Genomic DNA, 24,811 nt, shown 5'->3' with positions numbered 1-24,811 from the left:
TCAGTGATTCAGGAACAGCTACTTCCCCTCTGCCATCTGATTCCTAAATGGACATTGAACCTACGAATACTACCTCACTTTTGTTTCAATATACAGTATTTCTGTTTTTGCACATTTTTGAAAATCTATTCAATATACATAATTGATTTACTTGTTTATTTATTATTATTTTTTAGTTTTATTCATTTTTTTTCTCTGCTAGATTATGTATTGCATTGAACTGCTGCTGCTAAGTTCACAAATTTCATGTCACATGCCAGTTGTAATAAACCTGATTTTGATTCTGATTCTAATCTTCTTAGTTCTGGTCTCACTAACGTGGTACGGGTAGCAATCCTGAGATCACAGCCCTGGAGGCCTTGCCCTTTAACTTAGCACCTAACTCCCTATGGAGAACCTCGTCACTCGTCCTGCCCAGGTCATTGGTACCTACATGGACTGTTTACTCTTCCTCTGAGGTCTCAGTCTGAGATAGCCAGACTCGGGCACTCAGGAGGCAACTTGCCATCCGGGAATCTCCTTCTTGCCCACAGAACCTCCTGTCCGTTCCCCTAACTAACAAATCCCATATCACCCCAGTGTGCCTCTTCCTTCCCTTCCGAGTCACACTGTGACTTTTGTCTGTTAGGTCATCACCCCCGACAGTATCCAAAGTGATTTCCCTGTGGTTGAGGGGGATGGTCACAGGGGTATTAACCCCTTTCCCTTTCCTGACTGTCACCCAGTTTCCTGAGTTCTGCATCCTGGGTGTAATTACCTCTCTGTATGTCCTATCTATCAGCCTTACAGCCTCCGAATGATCCAGAGTTCGTCCAGTTCCATCTCCAGCTCTTCAAAGTGGATTGTTAGAAGCTACAGCTGGAAGCACTTCTCACAGTTGTTGTCGTCAGGGACACTGGAGGTCGCCCTGCCTTCCCACATCCTGCAAGAGGAGCATTGCACTACCTACCTATCACCTCCACTGTCCTAATTGAGCCGATATAAAGAGGAGAAGGAAAGAACGAGCTTTTCTTTGCTTTGCTTTCTCGGAGTGAAGCCTCTCTTCTCTGAAGCCTCGAAGAGCTAAAGCATTAAGATCACCACTCTGCCTCTTTCCACTGTGCTTGCCATGCCTTTCTCTAATTTGCTCTCACTTATCAATCCCAAACGCTGATTGACCACTGGTCAAAGCTCTATTACACTGCCACGAATCATGCCTGCCTTTTATCCTCCTCTCCAAACCTCCCATGTCTGGTTTGGCCATTGGTCAAAGCTCTATTACCAGTAAATATTTTCACCAATGCTCATCTAAAAAAGGTTAGATGACACTCTGAATCTTCATTGACTTTTGGGAAAGTAGAGGTGCTGTTCTTTCTTTGTAATGGCACTTACATGCTGAACTCAGGATTGCTAGCATTGGAGAAGCCCCTGAGGATTCTGGGAATGAAAGGGTTAAAAAATGGGGAGCATTTGATGGCTCTGGGCCTGTACTCACTGGAGTTTAGAAGAATAAGAGGAAATCTCATTGAAACCTATTGGATATTAAATGTCTGATATCGAGTGGATGTGGAGAGGATGTTTCATATAGTAGGGAGTCTAAGACCAGAGGACACAGGCTCAGAATAGAGTGAGCTCCATTTAGAACAGATGAAGAAGAATTTCTTTAGCCAGAGGGTGGTGAATCTATGGAATTCATTGTCACAGACAGCTGTGGAGGCCAAGTCATTGAGCATATTTGCAGCAAAGGTTGATAGATTTTTGTTTGGTCAGGATGTCGAAAGTTATGGAGAGAAGGCAGGAGAATGGGGTTGAGTGGAATAATAAATCAACCATGATGGATGGCAGAGTGGACTCAATGGGCTGAATGGCCTAATTTGCTCCTATGTCTTAACGCAAACCAGACATTTCACTATATGTTTCCATGCACTGTACATGTGAATCTGAACGTGTCCTACTCCTGGTGTGACAGCTACAGCTTGATAGTAAGGGTTGGAATGTGACCTCCGGGCTCTGAGGTCCAGGTTTCAGGCCTCGACTCAGGTCTGTGCTATTGGTCGCGAGGTACGAGATGCAGTCTGAGGCATGTTTTTTTTAAAATTTTGACTCACTTAGTAGTGATTTCCACATAGAACCTTTTAGTTTGACAGAGAATATTCTGGAATTCTGCCCATGTGGAAAATGTAAAATCATTGTAAATGGATTGGAAGTTTCCTGCTTGTGATTGGGGCAAGAATAAAGAGACAGTTACTGGTGTCAGCCTACCCACCGTCAAGGACACCTATACAGAAAGGTGCCACCCACCCTGCTCGTGGACTGCTTATCCCACTCCCCTTAGGGAGGAGGCTACGTAGCACCCACACCAGGACCACCAGGCTCAAAAACAGTTACTTTCCCCAAGCAGTAAGGCTGATCAACACCTCCACCCACTAACACTCCCCTCCACACCCCCCACCACTACTACTTTATCATTTCCTGTCAAAGTCACTTTGTACAGACACTCCCGTGCCAAGTGTCACTTTTTTTTATTCTCCTTTACACTTGTGTAGTGGAAATGACATTAAGCAGTCTTGAATCTTGGTGCCATTGTAGGAGCCTTCCAGAGACAGAGCGTGTAGAGACATGACCCTCAGACACGCGATCAAGGCCTGAGCCCGGCCTCTCAGTCTCCAGGATGTAGTATGGTGGTCACTCACTGCTTCCAGTCAATAAAAGCCGATATCTCGCCTTACGTCTCAGAGTGAGTTATTGATGGTACGTCAATTTTATTGACTGGAAGTTTTAAAACATGGAAACCGTTTTACGTCCGGAAAGGTTGGATTTGGACACTCAAGACCCAGAAGCAGCTCTTGCTTTTGAACTCTGGCTTGCATGCTTCCACTCATACTTGGAGGAGGTTCGTGCAACTGAACCCACCGTTATGCACAGAATTCTCCTCTCGAGGGTCTGATATTCGTTTATCAGGGACCTGCCAACCTACGAAGGGGCACTGGACGCCCTCAAAAGACAGTACCTGCGGCCGGTGAACACTGTCTACGCAAGACATCGTTTAGCGGCCTGGAGAATCGAGCGCCGAGTTTCTCCGAGCACTAAAATAGCTTTAGATTGGATTAGCTTTATTTATTACATGTATATTGACAGATTGAAGCATACAGTTTGGTGAAGTGCTTCATTTATGTCAACGACAGGACAGTACCTGCGACATGGTGGGGGCAGCCCACAATTGTCACCAAGCTCCAGCCGCAGCATAGCATGCCCACAGTTTCCCAACCCCTGACCCTTTCATCTTTGGAAGCACCACATGGTTATAGGGAGAAACTCCTTACAGACAGTGCTGGGAATCGAACCCTGATCACTGATTGCTGACGCTGTAAATCTGTAAATGTGCCTCGCCGTTACTTTGATTCTGACTGTGTTGTGTTTTCAGGAGGGAAGAACAATGTCACGGCTATCTCTGACCCGCTCCCCTGTCTCACCTGTGGCATCTCAGGGCATTCCACTGCCAGCTCAACTCACCAAGTCCAACGCTCCAGTCCACATTGACGTTGGTGGGCACATGTATACCAGCAGCCTCGCCACCTTAACCAAATACACAGACTCCAGGTAAGGGTTTGAATCTGAAATCATCGGCAGAGGGGTTAATAGTTAAAACGCAGACACTTGCCAGTGGATTCTGGGCAAAGCACCCAAAATGCTGGGGGAACTCAGAAAGTCAACACATATCTGAAGGGGAAGAGACCCCTGGTTCAAGACTGAAAATGATTTTGATCAGTCATAACTTGCAAATCAGGTAGGTTGGCCACTAGTTAGGACTGATCAAAATCACCCTTTTTGCATTACTTACTTAATTTGATTTTTAAAAATAATACATATTTTCTTTTGTAATTTTTAGTTTTTTGTTTTTAATTATTCCACTGAACAGCTGCCACAAAACAACAAATTCGGAAGAGGATGAGGCCCTTTGACCCACAATGTCACCGAACGCGATGCTTAATTCAACTGATTCTCTTCTGCCTGTACTTAATTCATATTCCTCCAGTCACTGAACGTATTCACGTGTCTGACAGCCTCATAAGCACCATTGTTGTGTCTGCTTCCACTGCTCGCCCCAGCAGTCCATTCCACGTACCCACTGCTCTTGTGAAAGACAACTTGCCTTCTATGTCTCCATTAAATTTGTCCCCTCTGTCCTTAAATACAAATCCTCTACTATTTGCTGTTTCTACGCTGGAAGCGATTCTGACTGTTTCACCCTATTTCTGCCTCTCAGAATTTTATAATCTTTAATCAGATCTCCCCTCAGCCTCCACTGCTTCAGAGAAAGCAATCTAAATTTGGCCATCCTCACTGCACATACCCTCTAATCCAGACAACAGTCTGGTAAACTTCTGCTCCGTCTCCAAAGCCTCCACATCCTTGCTGTAATGAGGTGACCAGAACTGTACGTGTCTACTGTCCTGAACTGAAAGGGTACTAATATCCTGGCGAGGTTGTTCAATATAGCTGTTAGAGAGGCTTTAAACTAAGTTGACAGGGGGAAGGAAAGCAGGGAGTTTGGGTCGAGGAAGAGGAAAATAGAAATAGGTCAAAGATACTGTGCAGCAAAGATGTCAAGAAGGACAGGCAGGTGAATAGACAGGATAATTTGCTGTGCATTAGAAATATAGCAAAATCCATAACAGATACTGATCTAAGTGTACTGTACTTAAATGCATGTAGCGTTAGAAATAAAGTGGATGACCTTGTTGTACAGCTACAGGTTAAAAGATATGACATTATGGCCATCACTGAGTCATGGCTAAATGATGGATGTGACTGGGGGCTGAATGTCCAAGGATACACAGTGTATTGGAGAGATAGGAAGGTAGGTAAAGAGGGAGGAGTGGCCCTGATGGTAAGCAACGATATCAAATCACTAGAAAGAAGGGACAAAGGATCAGAAGAGGTAGAATGGCATTAAGAAATGGCAAGGGTAAAAAGACACTAGTAGCAGTTAAATACAGGTGTCCAAACAGCAGCCGAGATGTGGACTACAACTGGAAATAGAAAAAGCGTGTCAGAAGGAAAATGTCAAGATAATTAAGGTTGATTTTAATTCGGAAGTGGAGTCAGGAAGGTTCTGGATCTCAGGAGAGGGAGCTTGTAGAATGCCTACGATAGCTTTTTGGAGCAGCTTGTCCATAATCCACCGGGGATTGGCTGTTTTGGACTGGGTGCTGTGTAATGAACCTGAGGCGATTAGGGAGCTAGAGGTAATGGAAACCCTTGGAAGTAGCGATCATAATATGATTGAGTTCAGTTTCAAATTTGAAAAGGAGGAGCTGGTATCAGGTGTGTCGATATTTCAGTGGAACAAAGGAAATTACAGTTGTATGAGAGAGGAACCGGCCCAAGTTGATTGGAAAAGAAAACTGGATGGAGGGACGGTAGAGCAGAATTGGATGAAATTCCTACAAGAAATAAGGAAAGTGCAGGAAAAATATATTCCAAGAAAAAAAGAAAATCATGAATGGAAAAATGGCACAAATGTAGCTAACGAGAGAGGTTAAGGTTAAAATAAAAGCAAAAGAGACGGTGTACAAGGAAGCAAAAATTAGTGGGAAAACAGGACTGGACGACTTTTAAAAACTTACAGAAGGAAACTAAGAAAGTCATTAGGAAAGAAAAGATGAATTATGAAAGGAAGTTGGCAATTAACATAAAAAAGGATACCAAGTTTTTTAAAATATATGCAGAGTAAAAGAGTGACACGGGTTGAAAATGATGCTGGAGAGATTATAATGGGTTACAAAGTGATGGCAGAGGAATTAAATGAGTATTTTGCATCAGTCTTCACAGTGGAAGACATTAACAACATACCTGATAGCCAGAGGTCTCAGGGAATAGAATTAGGTACAGTCAAGATTACTAGAGAGAAAGTGCTTGGGAAGCTAAATGGACTAAGGATAGATAAGTCTCCCGGACCAGATGAAGTGCACCCACGGGTTCTGAAGGAGGTGGCTTTGGAGATTGTTGAGGCATTGGAAATGATCTTCCAGGAATCAATAGACTCTGGCATGGTCCCGGAGAACTGGAAGGTTGCAAATGTAGTTCCACTGTTTAAGAAAGGAGGGAGGCAGCAAAAAGAAAATTACAGACCTATTAGTCTGACATTGGTAGTTGGAAAGTTATTGGAGTCGATCCTCAAGGATGAGGTTATGAAATACCTCGAGGTGCATGACAAGATAGGCCAAAGCCAGCATGGTTTCATGAAGGGATGATCCTGCCTCACCAACCTATTGGAATTTTTTGAGGTAATCTCAAATAAGATTGACAAGGGAGAGGCTGTGGATGTTGTGTATTTGGATTTTCAAAAGGCCTTCGATAAGGTGCCGCATAAGAGGCTGTTTAATAAGATGAGAGCCTATGGAATTACAGGAAAGATATTGGAATGGGTGGAGCTTTGGCTGATAGGCAGAAAGCAAAGAGTGGGAATAAAGGGATCCTATTCTGGTTGGTTGCCGGTTACTAGTGGTGTTCTACGGGGTCAGTGTTGGGGTCGCTTCTTTTTACACTGTATATCGATGATTTAGATTATGGATGAAATGGTTTTGTGGCTAAGTTTGCGGATGGCACCAAGATGGGTGGAGTTGCAGGAAGTGTTGAGGAAACGGAAAGGTTGCAGAGGGACTTGGTCAGTTTCGGAGAGTGGGCAAAGAAATGGCAGGTAAGGTACAATGTTGAGAAATGTACGGTTGTACATTTTGGAAGAAGAAGTAATCGGGCAGATTATTATTTAGGGAGAAAATTCAAAAATTGGAAGTGCAAAGGGACTTGGGGGTCCTAGTGCAGGATACCCTAAAGGTTAACCACCAGGTTGGATCAGCAGCAAGGAAAGCGAATGCTATATTGTCATTCATTTCAAGAGGAATAGTGTATAAGAGTAAGGAGGTGTTGATGAGGCTCTATGGGGCACTGGTGAGACCTCATTTGGAATACTGTGTGCAGTTTTGGGCCCCCTATCTTAGAAGGGATGTGCTGATGTTGGAGAAAGTTCAGAGAAGATTCACGAGGATGATTCCTGGAATGCAGGGACTAACATATGAGGAGCGTTTGTCGACTCTTGGACTGTATTCATTAGAGTATAGAAGAATGAGAGGGGATCTCATAGAAACATTTTGAACGTTGAAAGGGTTGGACAGAGTAGATGTGGAAAGGCTGTTTCCCTTGGTGAGTGAGTCCAGGACAAGAGGCCACAGTCTTAGAATTAGAGGGTACCCATTTAAAACAGAGATGAGGAGAAGTTTTATTTAGCCAGAGGGTCGTGGATTTATGGAATTCATTGCCACATACAGCTGTGGAGGCCCAATCATTGAGGGTGTTTAAGGAGGAGATTGATAGGTATCTAATTAGTCAGGGTATCAAGGGATATGGGGAAAAAGCCGGAAATTGGAACTAGATGGGAGAATAGATTAGCTCATGGTGGAGTGGCGGAGCAGACTCAATGGGCCGAATGGCCTACTTCTGCTCCTTTGTCTTGTGTCTATTGTACAGTAAATTGTACAGTAACCAGCTCTCTGTCCTGGTGACGTGACCTTGCTGGTGACAGGGTATTAGGCTCACGGCCTGAGGGATGAAGCTGTTACCTGGTTTGGCAGTCCCAGTCCTGATGCTCCTGTACCTCCTTCTTGACAGCAGTGGGTCAGCGAGATTGTGAGATGGGTGGTAGGGATCCTCAACAATGCTTTGGGCCCTTCATCGGCAATGCTGTCGGTATATGTCACAAATAGGGGTGACCCTCTTGATGGAGTTCACTGTCCTGTGTAGGGTTTTGCGACATGTGCCCTGCAATTTTGTACCAGACAACAACAATGCAGCCAGACAGGATGCTCTTGATGGTGTTCCTGCAGCAAGTGGTTAGAATGGGGGCGGGGAGACTTACAAGCCTCAATTTCCTCGGGGGGGGGGGGTACCGTGGACTTCAGGCACATTAAAAAGTGACAGAGGTGGCTTTAAGTTGCTCACTTCCTGGTTTTCATCATTATTCAGATGTTTTTGGTATCTTCTGCTGGGAATGACGATAGAAAATAAATTCTTAGAATCTGCACTATTTTTAAAAAATTTCCATGATTAATTCCTCAGTGTAAGGAACCAGTGTTTAGAAAATCTCTGCTTTTTTACTGTGCGTTTTTATATTATTGTCTGGTTTTCTCCCACAATCGATCTCCTCCCTCTTTATACAGCAGTAAGGCCCAGGCCTCTCGGCCCACAATGTTGTGCCAGACTGATGAGACCTAATCCCTTCTGTTTGCACGATTTACATGCCACCACTCTCAGGTTATTTATGTCCCAAAGAGCCTCTTAAACATCTCTATTATGTTCACCTCCACCACCACTCAAGGCAGTACTTAACAGTCACTAACCACTCTCTTTTAAAAAATGCCCCATGCATCTCCCTTGAATTTTTCCCCTCTACCCTTAAATACATGCTGTCTAGTATAAGGTATTTCAACCTTGGGAAAAGCTGTACTGGCTATCAGCTCTATCCATGCTTTCTATAATACATTATTCTTTTAGTGTAGATTTACCCTGTATGTAATCTGTCCCTGCCCTGAAAGTATTTGAAGGGACAGTCTAGAGATATGATATAAGGGCCGTGAGCTTGGTTTTGTAGCCCTCCATCTTAGGCCTTAAACAGCCACTTGTCTATCACCATCTTACTCTTCTTCACTTGTCTTGGAGACACACGTAGATTCCTGGAATGAGATTGATTGTTATGGGGACAGTGATTAAGGTTGAACTTCAGAAAAATTAAGAGTTTTTGTAATTGAAGCATACAATTTGATGCTTGAATCAAATGATAAACTTGTTGAAAGCTGAGAGGTTACGTCTGTCACTGGCGAGTCTTGTGCCAAAAAGTGTTGCCTCAGCATAAAGAGTTGAACAATTGGGAGAGAGTTGAGAAGAACTATCTGAATGCTGTAAATGCATACCTTGGAAGGTGTGGATATATTCAGATCAGAGATCTATACATTTTTAGACAATTAGGGATTCAGAGGATATCTGGAGAAGGTGAACAAGATGTGTCCACAGCTTGGACAAGATGTGGGTTCAGTTACGAGCATAGTGACTGATAGCATGTTCCTATGACTTCCTTCTGTTTTGGACAGACAATGGCCACAAAATGTCTGTTCTGATCTTTATCACTATGGCTGTTTTTTATTCAGAAAACAGTGGTATTGGGAGTGACAGAAAAAGAGAAAAAATTGGAAAATAAAACCCCAGGCATATAAGGGACTGCTTATTGATTGTATAAAATGGTAGCATTGATTTCTCCAAGTCCTCGCATCTCTGGAGAAATGATCATCTGGTCAGACGCTCCTATAAAATACCAGCCTCTGGTGTGGAGAGGTTGCATTGCCATTTATTTCCAATGGATTTGTGACCACTTTCAAAGTAAAGCATTGGATTTAATCAATGCCCCTGCAGGTAGCAGTTATCATGGTTTCAACCAGCAGTCCACAGAGGATATTTTCACATTTCCACATGTACGCTGATGATAGATCTATCTCACCACCACTTCCTGATGCTTTCATCATCTCTAAATAGCAGGCTTTTTGTCTGCTAGCCAGCACTGGATAAAGCACAAATTTCATACAGCAAAACACTGGAAAGTTGAAAGCTATCATCTTCAATTCCCATCATTAACTCTGTCCCAATCCACTGGCACCATCCTACTTTGAATCTGAAACAGCGACGTTGGACATTGGACCCAGTTTCTCCCCTGAACCTTCTGCACCTTAGATAGACTTGATTATACCAACTCATTCCTGATCACCCTCCCTCATTCAAACACCCGTAAACTTGACAGTACTCCACTGAACTTCATCTAACTTGAAAGGTGGCATCTATCATTGAGCATCTCATAACCCAGGTCATGACTGAGGTATTTGTAATAATCTTTAGTATTGTGATTGACCCAAGTCAACCTCAGTTAATATCCCTACCAATCTTTAGCAAGTTCAATCCACTTCATATAGCCTTGTCTCATTGGGAGGAAGTACAGGAGCTCAAAGCACACATTCAAATTTTCAGGAACAGCTTCTTCCCTCCACCATCAAAATGCTGAATGGACAATGAACTATCAACTCTACCTCACTATTTTTGTTTCCTCTCTCCATACTTAAATTTTTATATGTACTTCTTAGTGCAATTTAAAGGTTTTGTACTATTTTTATGTATTGTAATATGCTGAAACTGAAAAGCAACAAATTTCACGACACATGCCAGTGAGATTAGACCTGGTTCTGATATAACATGAAAAATGCTAAGAAAACTAGATACAGCAAGACACCGGTTCTTGTCAACATTTCATCTGTGGGAAAGTGCTTGGGAACCATTTGCACCTCAAGCCGAGCTGTTCAAGTGGTACAATGCTATTCAAAGTAAAAACAAAATCTACCCTGGTGCATCTTGTCTGCAAAGGAATGGACTATTCAAATCTGACAAATTATTGCAATATTCATTTATTCTCCATCATTAGCAGTCTGATGGAAGGATTTGCTAAGAATACAACTAAAATCATATTTACTCACTAATAATTGGATTAATAAGAACAGCTAGCTTGGACTCTTGCTCAGATCATTTGCTTCCAGATCTCAGGATTGCCTGAGTCCAACATGGAAAAAAAAAGGTGAATTCTGGGAGAGGTGAAGGAGGTTGACCTCTTACCCTGTCTTCCAAATGATGCATCATTATGCTGTGGGAATATATCGCTATTCCTTCATCATGACTGGTTCCACATCCTGAAACTCACTACAGTCTCGATATACCCACACCACCTGGGCAGCAACAATGGAAATCCAGCTTATTGTCTTGTTCTGAACAGATTGCAGAGACAGGAAAGATGAAGTCATGGATGAAAGTAAAACGGAAGCCAGAATCAGGTTCAAAGCTGGGCAATTATTGTTTTGTGGCAGTAGTACAGTGTAATATATAATAAAAACTATAAATTACAAGAAGAAGTATACATAAAAATAAATTAAATAAATAGTGCAAAAAGAGAGCAAAATAATACTGAGATAGTGTTCATGTGTTCATTGTCCAATCAGAAATCTGACGGTGGAGAGGAAAATGCTGTTCCTGAATCGTTGAGTGTGTGTCTTCAGGCTCCTGTACCTCCTCCACAATGGTAGCAATGGGAAGAGGTCTGTATGAAGTAGTATGAAATGTTGGTAGGGATAGTAAGTGAGATTGACATGGGTCAATCACAATACTTAACACTAAGGATAATTGCAAATATCTCAGTTATGTCTCTTGTGTTCTAGATTTTGACCTCAGAGTGCAAGAGAATACACACAGAACTCAAGAGTTCTCTCTAGTTATTTAACTGTCCACCACCATTAACGATGGGATATGGTGGCCAACAGGGTTCTGATCTGATCAGTTAGCTCCATCTCATTGTTCCTGATATCTTCATAATGGTAAGGTGAGGGTGAGGGAACTGCTGGACCATGGTTGAATATAATTCTGCTGCTTTGGTAGCAGATGGAGGAAATTATACAGGGGATGTCAGAGGTAGGTTTTCTACACAGGGGTGACAGGTGTGTGGAAAGCCCTTCCCGGGGTGGTGGTAGAGGCAGATACATTAGGGACATTTAAGAGACTCTTAGACAGGCCCTTGCAATATAGAAGAATGGAGGGCTATGTGGGAGGGAAGGGTTAGCTTGATCTTAGAGTAGGTTATAAGGTCTGGACTAAGCTGTAATGTTCTATATTCTAAACAAATAATACATAATGTTTAAAAGAAGGACACAATTACAAGAACAAATAGAACAAAATATAAACTAAGTCTCTGTTTAGTGAAATATGATCACTAAGTGCAGATAGACCACTTTGGTCAACATGAAATCTACTTCAGGGTGTCAGGGGAAACGTGAGGGAATGCCGGAGATTCACCATCATTCTCTACCTGCTTTGGTGCTGGAAGACTGGAGGAGTATTACATGTTCATCAAGGTTCACACGGATGGACTAAGTAATCAGACACGTCTGGCCAACCCCATAATGGTGGCCTAAGTCTCGTCTAAATCCTGAGGAGAAATATTGATCAACATTTAGTAAAGTAATGGCTATTTGAGGATTATCTGTGTGCATTTGCTATGTGAAGATTGTGTTTGTTCATCTGGATTGAACTTTATGCATTTCACAAGAGGAGAAATTGAGGATAACGTATTTGATGCAGTCTTCGTGGATTTTAACAAGGCTTTTGGCAATATCCTGCTGACAGAAAAATAACAGCCTATGGGATCCAGCGGCAGGAAGCATTTCTACAGAGCTCACTTACTTTTAGTGGTGTACTTTAATGAATAACATTTAAATGTACCCAATATTATTAAAAGATTTGGAAATGATTTAGGAATTGACTGATTGCTCAATAGTGTGTTGAAAGTTGTAGCCTACAGAAAGACAGGACAAGTGGACAGAGGAATGTTGAATGGAATTTGTTGTGAAAAGTTAGTTTATTGTTGGGTGTTCATACACATGGTATAAATGACATAAAATTAGCTTTTAGCAGCAGCAATACAGTACATGACAAACATACAAACAAATTAACATAAATTATGCATAACTTATATTGTAAAAATATAACAACAGTAGTGCAAGTTAGAGAAAGAAGAGGGAAGTGTAGTCTAAGGTGGTGTTAGGGTTTTTGAACCTGTTGGCAATAGGGAAGAAGCTTGAGGTGTGGATGAAGAGGTATGTAGAGAGCGAAGGATGAAGAGGTCCATGGAAAGGGAAGGATGAAGATATTGGTGGAGAGCAAAGGGTGAAGATATCGGTGGAGAGCTAAGGGTGAAGAGGTACATAGAAAGGGAAGGATGAAGATATCGGTGGAGAGCGAAGGGTGAAGAAGTCCATGGAGAGCGAAGGGTGAAGAGGTCCATGGAGAGCGGATGAAAAGGTCCGTGGAGAGCGAAGGACGGAGAGGTACATGGAGAGCGAAGGGCATGACGAAGCACAGAAGTCATGGTCGTGTACTGCAACCAAGAAAGATCCTAGTTGTGGTGACTACTTGTACCACTGGATCTGGACCTCCAGAGTGGAATTGCCCATTGCAATAGCTTTTTCACTTTTAAAATACTCTCCCGCATCATTTTTGGCTACTACAGACAATCACCATACTAATCACTACCTTCAATGGAGGAATTCATTCGGTGTAACTAACTGTAAATGAACCAAATCAGTGCAGGAGCCTAGTGCAGATAATGGACTGCCTTCATACATGCTTTCAATGATTGCCTCCTCCAAATCTTCATTTTCGTTGTAACATTCTGGATGATTGTCGAGACTTTAAAATTCTCTGTAATTCCTAACTTGTTGAAGTAGTGAAATCATTTTGTTCCCAGCCATTTCTGGATCTCCAAGCCTGAAGCTGAAACCGCAGTGAGCAAAGCCGTTTGGGATTGTCTTACTGCTCATTTCTCACCCGCTATCAGTGACAAAAATCACCCGCTATCAGTGACAAAAATCACCCGCTATCAGTGACAAAAATCACCCGCTATCAGTGACCAAAATCACCCGCTATCAGTGACAAAAATCACCCGCTATCAGTGACAAAAATCACCCGCTATCAGTGACCAAAATCACCCGCTATCAGTGACAAAAATCACCCGCTATCAGTGACAAAAATCACCCGCTATCAGTGACAAAAATCACCCGCTATCAGTGACCAAAATCACCCGCTATCAGTGACAAAAATCACCCGCTATCAGTGACAAAAATCACCCGCTATCAGTGACCAAAATCACCCGCTATCAGTGACAAAAATCACCCGCTATCAGTGACAAAAATCACCCGCTATCAGTGAGAAAAATCACTGTTTTTTGAAAAACGCACCCAACAGACACTACTTAAAAACTGCTTACTCTGAGCACTGTGTAGTGTTCAATGGCCACACAAGTACATGTCACTGACACTAGGAACTGTCTGTCCCAACTTCCTGTCCCAATTAAGCAGTGTAGTGTTCCAAATAAACAAATAATTAGTTTCTGTTATTTAAGAGTTGTCCAATTAAGTGGCTGCCCTGATTAACCACTGTCCTAATTAATCAGTTCCACTGTCCTATCCTTAGCTATGGTCACTACATTACATACAAAAAATATGAAAAGAGACGAGGATTTTGTGAACACTGGAAACATTTATTTCAGGTTAAGTTGGATAAGCTTGCATTTTTTTTAAGCAGGGGAAGCTAAAGGATATAAAACTCTAAAGGACCAAAATTGAATGTTGCTTTTGATGTTTTAAACTCCAATTATAAACATTCAGAGAGTAGGCAGATGTGCAATCGGAACTGGAGAGTGAAGTCAGAACCATCTCCAGGTTGGAGTTGGGATACAACAGTCATTCTGGAACCTCACAGCTGAAACTCACCTGTTCAATGTGTGTGTCTGTTCAGGGCCAGTCTGTCAGGTTTACCCTTCCAGGGCCAGTCTGTCGGGTTTATCCATTCAGGGCCAGTCTGTCGGGTTTACACTTCCAGGGCCAGTCTGTCGGGTTTACCCTTCCAGGGCCAGTCTGTCGGGTTTACCCATACAGGGCCAGTCTGTCGGGTTTACCCTTCCAGGGCCAGTCTGTCGGGTTTACCCATTCAGGGCCAGTCTGTCAGGTTTACCCTTCCAGGGCCAGTCTGTCGGGTTTACCCTTCCAGGGCCAGTCTGTCGGGTTTACCCTTCCAGGGCCAGTCTGTCGGGTTTACCCATTCAGGGCCAGTCTGTCGGGTTTACCCTTCCAGGGCCAGTCTGTCGGGTTTACCCTTCCAGGGCCAGTCTGTCGGGTTTACCCTTCCAGGGCCAGTCTGTCGGGTTTATCCTTCCAGGGCCAGTCTGTCGGGTTTACCCTTCCAGGGCCAGTCTGTCGGGTTTATCCTTCCAGGGCCAGTCTGTCGGGTTTACCCTTCCAGGGCCAGTCTGTCGGGTTTACCCTTCCAGGGCCAGTCTGTCGGGTTTACCCTTCCAGGGCCAGTCTGTCGGGTTTACCCTTCCAGAGCCAGTCTGTCGGGTTTACCCTTCCAGGGCCAGTCTGTCGGGTTTACCCTTCCAGGGCCAGTCTGTCGGGTTTACCCTTCCAGGGCCAGTCTGTCGGGTTTACCCTTCCAGGGTCAGTCTGTCGGGTTTACCCTTCCAGGGCCAGTCTGTCGGGTTTACCCTTCCAGGGCCAATCTGTCGGGTTTACCCTTCCAGGGCCAGTCTGTCGGGTTTACCCTTCCAGGGCCAGTCTGTCGGGTTTACCCTTCCAGGGCCAGTCTGTCGGGTTTACCCTTCCAGGGCCAGTCTGTCGGGTTTACCCTTCCAGGGCCAGTCTGTCGGGTTTACCCATTCAGGGCCAATCTGTCGGGTTTACCCTTCCAGGGCCAGTCTGTCGGGTTTACACTTACAGGGCCAGTCTGTCGGGTTTACCCTTCCAGGGTCAGTCTGTCGGGTTTATCCATTCAGGGCCAGTCTGTCGGGTTTACCCTTCCAGGGCCAGTCTGTCGGGTTTACCCTTCCAGGGCCAGTCTGTCGGGTTTATCCATTCAGGGCCAGTCTGTCGGGTTTACCCTTCCAGGGTCAGTCTGTCGGGTTTACCCTTCCAGGGCCAGTCTGTCGGGTTTACCCTTCCAGGGCCAGTCTGTCGGGTTTATCCATTCAGGGCCAGTCTGTCGGGTTTACCCTTCCAGGGCCAGTCTGTCGGGTTTACCCTTCCAGGGTCAGTCTGTCGGGTTTATCCATTCAGGGCCAGTCTGTCGGGTTTACCCTTCCAGGGCCAGTCTGTCGGGTTTACCCTTCCAGGGCCAGTCTGTCGGGTTTACCCTTCCAGGGTCAGTCTGTCGGGTTTATCCATTCAGGGCCAGTCTGTCGGGTTTACCCTTCCAGGGCCAGTCTGTCGGGTTTACCCTTCCAGGGCCAGTCTGTCGGGTTTATCCATTCAGGGCCAGTCTGTCGGGTTTACCCTTCCAGGGCCAGTCTGTCGGGTTTACCCATTCAGGGCCAGTCTGTCGGGTTTATCCATTCAGGGCCAGTCTGTCGGGTTTACCCTTCCAGGGCCAGTCTGTCGGGTTTATCCATTCAGGGCCAGTCTGTCGGGTTTATCCATTCAGGGCCAGTCTGTCGGGTTTACCCTTCTAGGGCCAGTCTGTCGGGTTTACCCTTCCAGGGCCAGTCTGTCGGGTTTACCCTTCCAGGGCCAGTCTGTCGGGTTTACCCTTCCAGGGCCAGTCTGTCGGGTTTACCCTTCCAGGGTCAGTCTGTCGGGTTTATCCATTCAGGGCCAGTCTGTCGGGTTTACCCTTCCAGGGCCAGTCTGTCGGGTTTACCCTTCCAGGGCCAGTCTGTCGGGTTTATCCATTCAGGGCCAGTCTGTCGGGTTTACCCTTCCAGGGCCAGTCTGTCGGGTTTACCCATTCAGGGCCAGTCTGTCGGGTTTATCCATTCAGGGCCAGTCTGTCGGGTTTACCCTTCCAGGGCCAGTCTGTCGGGTTTATCCATTCAGGGCCAGTCTGTCGGGTTTATCCATTCAGGGCCAGTCTGTCGGGTTTACCCTTCCAGGGCCAGTCTGTCGGGTTTACCCTTCCAGGGCCAGTCTGTCGGGTTTACCCTTCCAGGGCCAGTCGGGTTTACCCTTCCAGGGCCAGTCTGTCGGTTTTACCCTTCCAGGGCCAGTCTGTCGGGTTTACCCTTCCAGGGCCAGTCTGTCGGGTTTATCCATTCAGGGCCAGTCTGTCGGGTTTATCCTTCCAGGGCCAGTCTGTCGGGTTTACCCTTCCAGGGCCAGTCTGTCGGGTTTATCCATTCAGGGCCAGTCTGTCGGGTTTACCCTTCCAGGGTCAGTCTGTCGGCTTTACCCTTCCAGGGCCAGTCTGTCGGGTTTACCCATTCAGGGCCAGTCTGTCGGGTTTACCCTTCCAGGGCCAGTCTGTCGGCTTTACCCTTCCAGGGCCAGTCTGTCGGTTTTACCCTTCCAGGGCCAGTCTGTCGGTTTTACCCTTCCAGGGCCAGTCTGTCGGGTTTACCCTTCCAGGGTCAGTCTGTCGGGTTTACCCATTCAGGGCCAGTCTGCTGGTTTACCCTTCCAGGGCCAGTCTGTCGGGTTTACCCTTTCAGGGCCAGTCTGTCGGGTTTACCCTTCCAGGGCCAGTCTGTCGGGTTTACCGTTCCAGGGCCAGTCTGTCGGTTTTACCCTTCCAGGGCCAGTCTGTCGGGTTTACCCTTCCAGGGCCAGTCTGTCGGGTTTACCCTTCCAGGGCCAGTCTGTCGGGTTTACCCTTCCAGGGCCAGTCTGTCGGGTTTACCCTTCCAGGGCCAGTCTGTCGGTTTTACCCTTCCAGGGCCAGTCTGTCGGGTTTACCCTTCCAGGGCCAGTCTGTCGGGTTTACCCTTCCAGGGCCAGTCTGTCGGGTTTACCCTTCCAGGGCCAGTCTGTCGGGTTTACCCTTCCAGGGCCAGTCTGCTGGTTTTACCCTTCCAGGGCCAGTCTGTCGGGTTTACCCTTCCAGGGCCAGTCTGTCGGGTTTACCCTTCCAGGGCCAGTCTGCAGGTTTTACCCTTCCAGGGCCAGTCTGTCGGGTTTACCCTTCCAGGGCCAGTCTGTCGGGTTTACCCTTCCAGGGTCAGTCTGTCGGGTTTACCCTTCCAGGGCCAGTCTGTCGGGTTTACCCTTCCAGGGCCAGTCTGTCGGGTTTATCCATACAGGGCCAGTCTGTCGGGTTTACCCTTCCAGGGCCAGTCTGTCGGGTTTACCCTTCCAGGGCCAGTCTGTCAGGTTTTACCCATTCAGGGCCAGTCTGTCGGGTTTACCCTTCCAGGGCCAGTCTGTCGGGTTTACCCTTCCAGGGCCAGTCTGTCAGGTTTTACCCATTCAGGGCCAGTCTGTCGGGTTTATCCATACAGGGCCAGTCTGTCGGGTTTACCCTTCCAGGGCCAGTCTGCTGGTTTTACCCATTCAGGGCCAGTCTGTCGGGTTTACCCTTCCAGGGCCAGTCTGCTGGTTTTACCCTTCCAGGGCCAGTCTGTCGGGTTTACCCTTCCAGGGCCAGTCTGCTGGTTTTACCCATTCAGGGCCAGTCTGTCGGGTTTACCCTTCCAGGGCCAGTCTGCTGGTTTTACCCTTCCAGGGCCAGTCTGTCGGGTTTACCCTTCCAGGGCCAGTCTGTCGGGTTTTTCCATTCAGGGTCAGTCTGCTGGTTTTGTCTTTTCAGGGAGAGTCTGTCAGGTGTGTCCGAACAGGGATATTCTGTCGGGGTTGTCCTTTCTAGAATAGTCTGCCAGGTTTACCCTGCAGGTGAGCTTAGAGCCTGGATCAGTACTTGGAGCTATGATGTGGTGGCCATTACAGGGACTTGGACAGCTCAGGGGCAGGAATGGTTACTTCAAGTGCCAGGCTTTAGATGTTTCAGAAAGGACAGGGAGGGAGGCAAAAGACGTGGGGGCGTGGGACTGTTGATCAGAGATAGTGTCATGGCTGCAGAAAAGGAGGAAGTCATGGAGGGATTGTCTACCGAGTCTCGGTGGCTGAAGTCAGAAACAGGATGGGGTCAATAACTCTACTGGGTGTTTTTTATAGACAACCCAATAGTAACAGGGACATTGAGGAGAAGATAGGGAGACAGATTCTAGAAAGGAGTAATATTAGCAGGGTTGTTGTGGTGGGAGATTTTAATTTCCCAAATATTGATCGACATCTCCCTAGAGTGAGGGGTTTAGATGGAGTGGAGTTTGTTAGGTCTGTTCAGGAAGGTTTCTTGACACGATATGTAGATAAGCCTACAAGAAGAGAGGCTGAACTTCAAGTCAAGTCAAGCCAAGTCACTTTGTATTGTCATTTCGACCATAACTGCTGGTACAGTAGGCAGTAAAAACAAGACAATGTTTTTCAGGACCATGGTGCTACATAAAACAGTACAAAAACTACACTGAACTACGTAAAAACAACACAGAAAAAAAAACTACACTAGACTACAAACCTACCCGGAACTGCAAAAAGTGCACAAAACAGTGCAGGCATTACAATAAATAAATAAACAAGACAATAGGCACAGTAGAGGGCAATAAATTGGTGTCAGTCCAGGCTCTGGGTATTGAGGAGTCTGATAGCTTGGGGGAAGAAACTGTTACACAGTCTGGCCGTGAGAGCCCGAATGTTTCAGTGCCTTTTTCCAGATGGCAGGAGGGAGAAGAGTTTCTATGAGGGGTGCGTGGGGTCCTTCATAATGCTGTTTGCTTTGCGGATGCAGCGTGTAGTGTAAATGTCCGTAATGGCGGGAAGAGAGACCCCGATGATCTTCTCAGCTGACCTCACTATCCACTGCAGGGTCTTGCGATCCGAGATGGTGTAATTTCCGAACCAGGCAGTGATGCAGCTGCTCAGGATGCTCTCAATACAACCCCTATAGAATGTGATGAGGATGGGGGCGGGGGGGGTGGGAGATGGACTTTCCTCAGCCTTCACAGAAAGCAGAGAAGCTGCTGGGCTTTCTTTGCTATGGAGCTGGTGTTGAGGGACCAGGTGAGATTCTCCGCCAGGTGAACACCAAGAAATTTGGTGCTCTTAACGATCTCTACCGAGGAGCCATTGATGTTTAGCGGGGAGTGGTCGCTCTGTGCCCTCCTGAAGTCAATAACCATCTCTTCTGTTTTGTTCACGTTCAGAGACAGGTTGTTGGCTCTGCACCAGTCTGTTAGCTGCTGCACCTCCTCTCTGTATGCTGACTTGTCATTTTTTGATCTAGTATTGGGAAATGAACCTGGTCAGGTGTCAGATCTCTCAGTGGGAGAGCACGTTGGAGATAGTGATCATAATTCTATCTCCTTTACCATAGCATTGGAGAGAGATAGGAACAGACAAGTTAGGAAAGCGTTTAATTGGAGTAAGGGGAATTATGAGGCTGTCAGGCAGGAACTTGGAAGCATAAATTGGGGACAGATGTTCTCAGGGAAATGTATGGGAGAAATGTGGCAAATGTTCAGGGACATTTGCGTGGAGTTCTGCATAGGTACATTCCAATGAGACAGGGAAAGGATGGTAGGATACAGGATGTGGTGTACAAAGCCTGTTGTAAATCTAGTCAAGAAGTAAAGAGCTTACGAAAGGTTCAAAAAACTAGGTAATGATGGAGATCTAGGGAGATTGTAAGGCTAGCAGTAAGGAGGTTAAGAAAGAAATTAAGAGAGCCAGAAGGGGCTGTGAGAAGGCCTTAGCGGGCAGGATTAAGGAAAACCCCAAGGCATTCTACAGGTATGTGAAGAGCAAGAGGATAAGATGTGACAGAATAGAACCAATCAAGTGTGACAGTGGGAAAGTGTGTATGGAACCAGAGGAGATAGCGGGGTACTTAATGAATACTCAGCTTCAGTATTCACAATGGAAAAGGATCTTTGCGATTGTAGGGATGTTACTTACCCTGTATTGGGTTAAAAAGAACCAGCAGAAATGGACACACCTGGAGTCTGAGTCTTCCGTTATAAACTCTATTAATAACTATGTGATAAAGTAAAATAAAACAAGATAAGGTAAACAGGTTTGCAGAGTATATGCATATATAAGTGAGTAAATAAAGTACCCAAGCTTCTCCCAGCTCAGGTGATTAGATGATACAGCCTTACAATGGTATGGTAAGTAGTCAGTTCAGTTCTGGAATTTGATTTGAGTAGAGTTGGAGAAAGAGAGAGTTGATTTGCCTTCCTAGTGCCGATGCCATCGATCCTCCATGTCGTCCTCCTGCTCCCAAAACTTATCAAAGTCACCGACTTGTGACTACAAGAAGAGGATGCTGTCTTCACGTGGTACCGCTATCAACCCAGGCAAGGGTTAAACACTCAGATAGCTTTCCACCGGTCACCCCTTTGTCCACACCTTTGTCGTGGGCACACAAAGCTCAGCTGGTGTCAGTGTCTTCCTTGGTGTCCCGTATGTCGTGTGTCTGATTACAAATCCAGTTGACCTGGTATATATTCCACAAGTGTGAACATTAGCTGTCCATCATATAGCTCCACCTTTCCGTTTCCAAGGCAGACTTTCTCTCTCTCCGTTGCTGAAATAGCACACATGCTGTTCACTCCCCCTCTCTCTGATTAAAGGAACAGTCTAGTTTAGAATAATCCTTCAGATCTCGTCACGGGTGACTTAGAGCGGACTGAAAATCTTGAGCATGTAGATATTAAGAAAGAGGATGTGCTGGAGCTTTTGGAAAGAATCAAGTTGGATAAGTCACCAGGACTGGATGAGATGTACCCCAGGCTACTGTGGGAGGCGAGGGAGGAGATTGCTGAGCCTCTGGCGATGATCTTTGCATCATCAATGGGGACGGGAGAGGTTCCGGAGGATTGGAGAGTTGCGAATTTATTTCCCTTATTCAAGAAAGGGAGTAAAGATAGCCCAGGAAATTATAGACCAGAGAGCCTTACTTCAATGGTTGGTAAGTTGGAGATGATCCTGAGAGGCAGGATTTATGAACATTTGGAGAGGCATAATATGATTAGGAATAGACAGCATGGCTTCGTGAAAGGCAGGTCATGCCTTACGAGCCCAATTGAATTTCTTGAGGATGTGACTAAACACATTGATGAAGGAAGAGCTGTAGGTGTAGTGTATATGGATTTCATCAAGGCATTTGATAAGGTACCCCAGGCAAGGCTTATTGAGAAAGTAAGGAGGCATGGGATCCAAGGGGACATTGTTTTGTGGATCCAGAATTGGCTTATCCACAGAAGGCAAAGGGTGGTTGTAGATGGGTCATATTCTGCATGGAGGTTGGTGACCAGTGGTGTACATCAGGGACCTCTACTGGGACCCCTACTCCGTGATTTTTATAAATGACCTGGATGAGGAAGTGGAGAGATGCGTTAGTAAATTTGCTTATGATGCAAAGGTTGAGGGTGTTGTGTATAGTGTGGAGGGCTGTCAGAGTTTACAGTGGGACATTGATAGGATGCAAAACTGGGCTGAGAAGTGGCAGATGGAGTTCAACCCAGATAAGTGTGAGGTGGTTCATTTTGGTAGGTCAAATATGATGGCGGAATATAGTACTAATGGTAAGACTCTTGGCAATGTGGAGGATCAGAGGGATCTTGGGGTCTGTGTCCATAGGACACTCAAAGCAGCTATGCAGATTGACTCTGTGGTTAAGAAGGCATACGGAGCATTGGCCTTCATCAATCATGAGATTGAGTTCAGGAGCCGAGAAGTAATGTTGCAACAATAAAGGATCCTGGTCAGACCCCACTTGGAGTACTGTGCTCAGTTCTGGTCGTCTCACTACAGGAAGGATGTGGAAACCAGAGAAAGGCTGCAGAGGAGATTTACAAGGATGTTGCCTGGATTGGGGAGCATGCTTTATGAGAATAGGTTGAGTGAACTTGGCCTTTTCTCCTTGGAGCGACGGAGGATGAGAGGCGGCCTGATAGAGGTGTATAAGATGATGAGAGGCATTGATGGTCAGAGGCTTTTTCTCAGGGCTGAAATGGCTAGCATGAGAGGGCACAGTTTTAAGGTGCTTGGAAGTAGGTACAGAGGAGATGTCAGGGGTGAGTTCTTTACGCAGAGAGTGGTGAGTGTGTGGAATGGGCTGCCGGCGGTGATGGTGGAGGTGGATACGATAGGGCCTCTTAAGAGACTTTTGGATAGGTACATGGAGCTTAGGAAAAAAGAAGGCTAAAGGTAAGCCTAGTAATTTCTAAGGTAGGGACATTTTCGGCACAGCTTTGTGGGCCAAAGTACCTGTATTGTGCTGTGGGTTTTCTATGTTTTCTGTGTTTCTATCAGGGCCAGTCTGCTTGCTCTGTCCTTTCGGGACCAGTCCATCAGGTTTGTCCTATGAAGGCCCCTCTGCCAGGTTTGTCCTTTCAGGGAGAGTCTGCAGGGGATGTCCATTCAGGGAGAGTCTGCAGGGGATGTCCTTTCAGGGAGAGTCTGCAGGGGATGTCCTTTCAGGGAGAGTCTGCAGGGGATGTCCTTTCAGGGAGAGTCTGCAGGGGATGTCCTTTCAGGGAGAGTCTGCAGGGGATGTCCATTCAGGGAGAGTCTGCAGGGGATGTCCTTTCAGGGAGAGTCTGCAGGGGATGTCCTTTCAGGGAGAGTCTGCAGGGGATGTCCTTTCAGGGAGAGTCTGCAGGGGATGTCCATTCAGGGAGAGTCTGCAGGGGATGTCCATTCAGGGAGAGTCTGCAGGGGATGTCCTTTCAGGGAGAGTCTGCAGGGGATGTCCTTTCAGGGAGAGTCTGCAGGGGATGTCCATTCAGGGAGAGTCTGCAGGGGATGTCCTTTCAGGGAGAGTCTGCAGGGGATGTCCTTTCAGGGAGAGTCTGCAGGGGATGTCCTTTCAGGGAGAGTCTGCAGGGGATGTCCATTCAGGGAGAGTCTGCAGGGGATGTCCTTTCAGGGAGAGTCTGCAGGGGATGTCCTTTCAGGCCAAACTTCTTCTGGCTGGGAAGCACTTGGTATTCTATCTGGGCAGCCTCCAACCTGATGTCATGAACATTGCTTTCTGCAGCTTTTGGAGATCCCTCCCCTTGCCCATCTGCCTTTTTCCATTCCTACCTCTTCTCTTCTCCTTGTCACCTCCTTCTAGTTGCGCTCCTCCTTCCCATTCTCTCACTGTCCTCTCTCACTAGATTCCTTCTTCTGCAGCCCTTTGCCACTTCCACCTGTCACTTCTCAGCTTCTTAATTTATCCCCCCCCGCACCACCCATTCAGCGTCACCCACCCCCTCACCTGGGTCTCACCTATCATCTTCCAGCCCTGCCTCGACCCTCGCCCCGCCTTCCAGTTCTGGCTTCCGTCCCCTTCCTTTCCAGTCCTGATGAAGGGCCTCTGGCTGAAATGTTGACTGTTCATTAAGTTTCCTCGGTGATCTCTGGAGTACCTCCAGCATGTTGCTCTGGGTTTCCAGCTTCAGGAGAAGCTCTTGACTTTATGCCCTTTTAGTGTGAACTGGTGCTATTAAACCACTACTGGCAATGGGCATTGAAGTTCCCCTCATAGTACTACCTCCAGGTGGGCTTAAGCATGCAATCAACAGCTGGGAGAGGGTGGCAGGGGACAGTTAGCAGGACATGCTCGACCTGCTGCTGATCCTAGCAGGCCTGAAAGGAGAAGTCCAGAAAGAGTGTGGGATGTTGGAAGGAGGGTGTGACTGTGCCAGCCTTTTGACATGTAGACATGTTGATGTGAATTTATCTCTAATTGAACATTGCCGATTGGGGAACACTGAAATAACAGAGAATGAAACACAGCTTGTTGTTAAATACTATGGACTCCTCCATGTGTGTCCTTTCAGCTGCTTCTGCAAGGGTTGAACCAGAATTCCGCAGGATTCTTGGTTTGTGAATCTTTACTGGTTTAATTACATACGTCCGACACTCACAATAGAATTATATTGTTAGGTTCCATGTGCATCCCGTGATACTCTGCAGCTATAAATCATTTCCTAATGGCTGACCATTTATTACATGTTGGAACATAGACCATTTTAGCACAGTTAAGGCCCACAAATTTGTGCCGACCTTTTACCTCACTCTAAAATCAATCTAATCATTCCCTCCTCCAAAACCCTGCACTTTAAAGTTATCCATATCTAAGGGTTTCTTAAATGCTCCTAACATATCCGCCTCTACCACCAGCAGCAGGCATTCCACACACTCACCACTCTCTGCTTTAAGGACTGACCTCTGATATTCCTCCTATACGTTCCTCTAATCACCTTAAAAGTATGTCCCCTGGGTATTAGCTTTTCCTGCTCTGGGTAAGTCTCTCGCTGCCTGTCCTCAATGCCTCTTATCATCTTGTACATCTCTATCAAGTCACCTCTTATCCTCCTCCACTC

At 46.1% G+C, this 24,811-nt stretch overlaps 1 protein-coding gene across 2 annotated transcripts in view; it reads left to right on the top strand.

The window, feature by feature from the left end:
- The window catches only part of LOC132406612 (BTB/POZ domain-containing protein kctd15), an 81,088-nt gene that overhangs the window by 34,424 nt on the left and 21,853 nt on the right, over nt 1-24,811 (top strand). For both annotated transcript variants that reach the window (XM_059992422.1, XM_059992421.1), the window contains exon 2: nt 3,404-3,579. In XM_059992422.1, the coding sequence (XP_059848405.1) occupies nt 3,416-3,579 (164 nt within the window). In that variant the 5' untranslated portion in view covers nt 3,404-3,415. The remainder of the gene's footprint in view (nt 1-3,403; nt 3,580-24,811) is intronic.

The sequence above is a fragment of the Hypanus sabinus genome, chromosome 17 (genome assembly GCF_030144855.1).
Source record: "Hypanus sabinus isolate sHypSab1 chromosome 17, sHypSab1.hap1, whole genome shotgun sequence".
Taxonomy (NCBI): Eukaryota; Metazoa; Chordata; class Chondrichthyes; order Myliobatiformes; family Dasyatidae; genus Hypanus; species Hypanus sabinus.
Note: the sequence above shows the minus strand (reverse complement) of the source record. Positions and strands in the feature narration are given on the sequence as shown.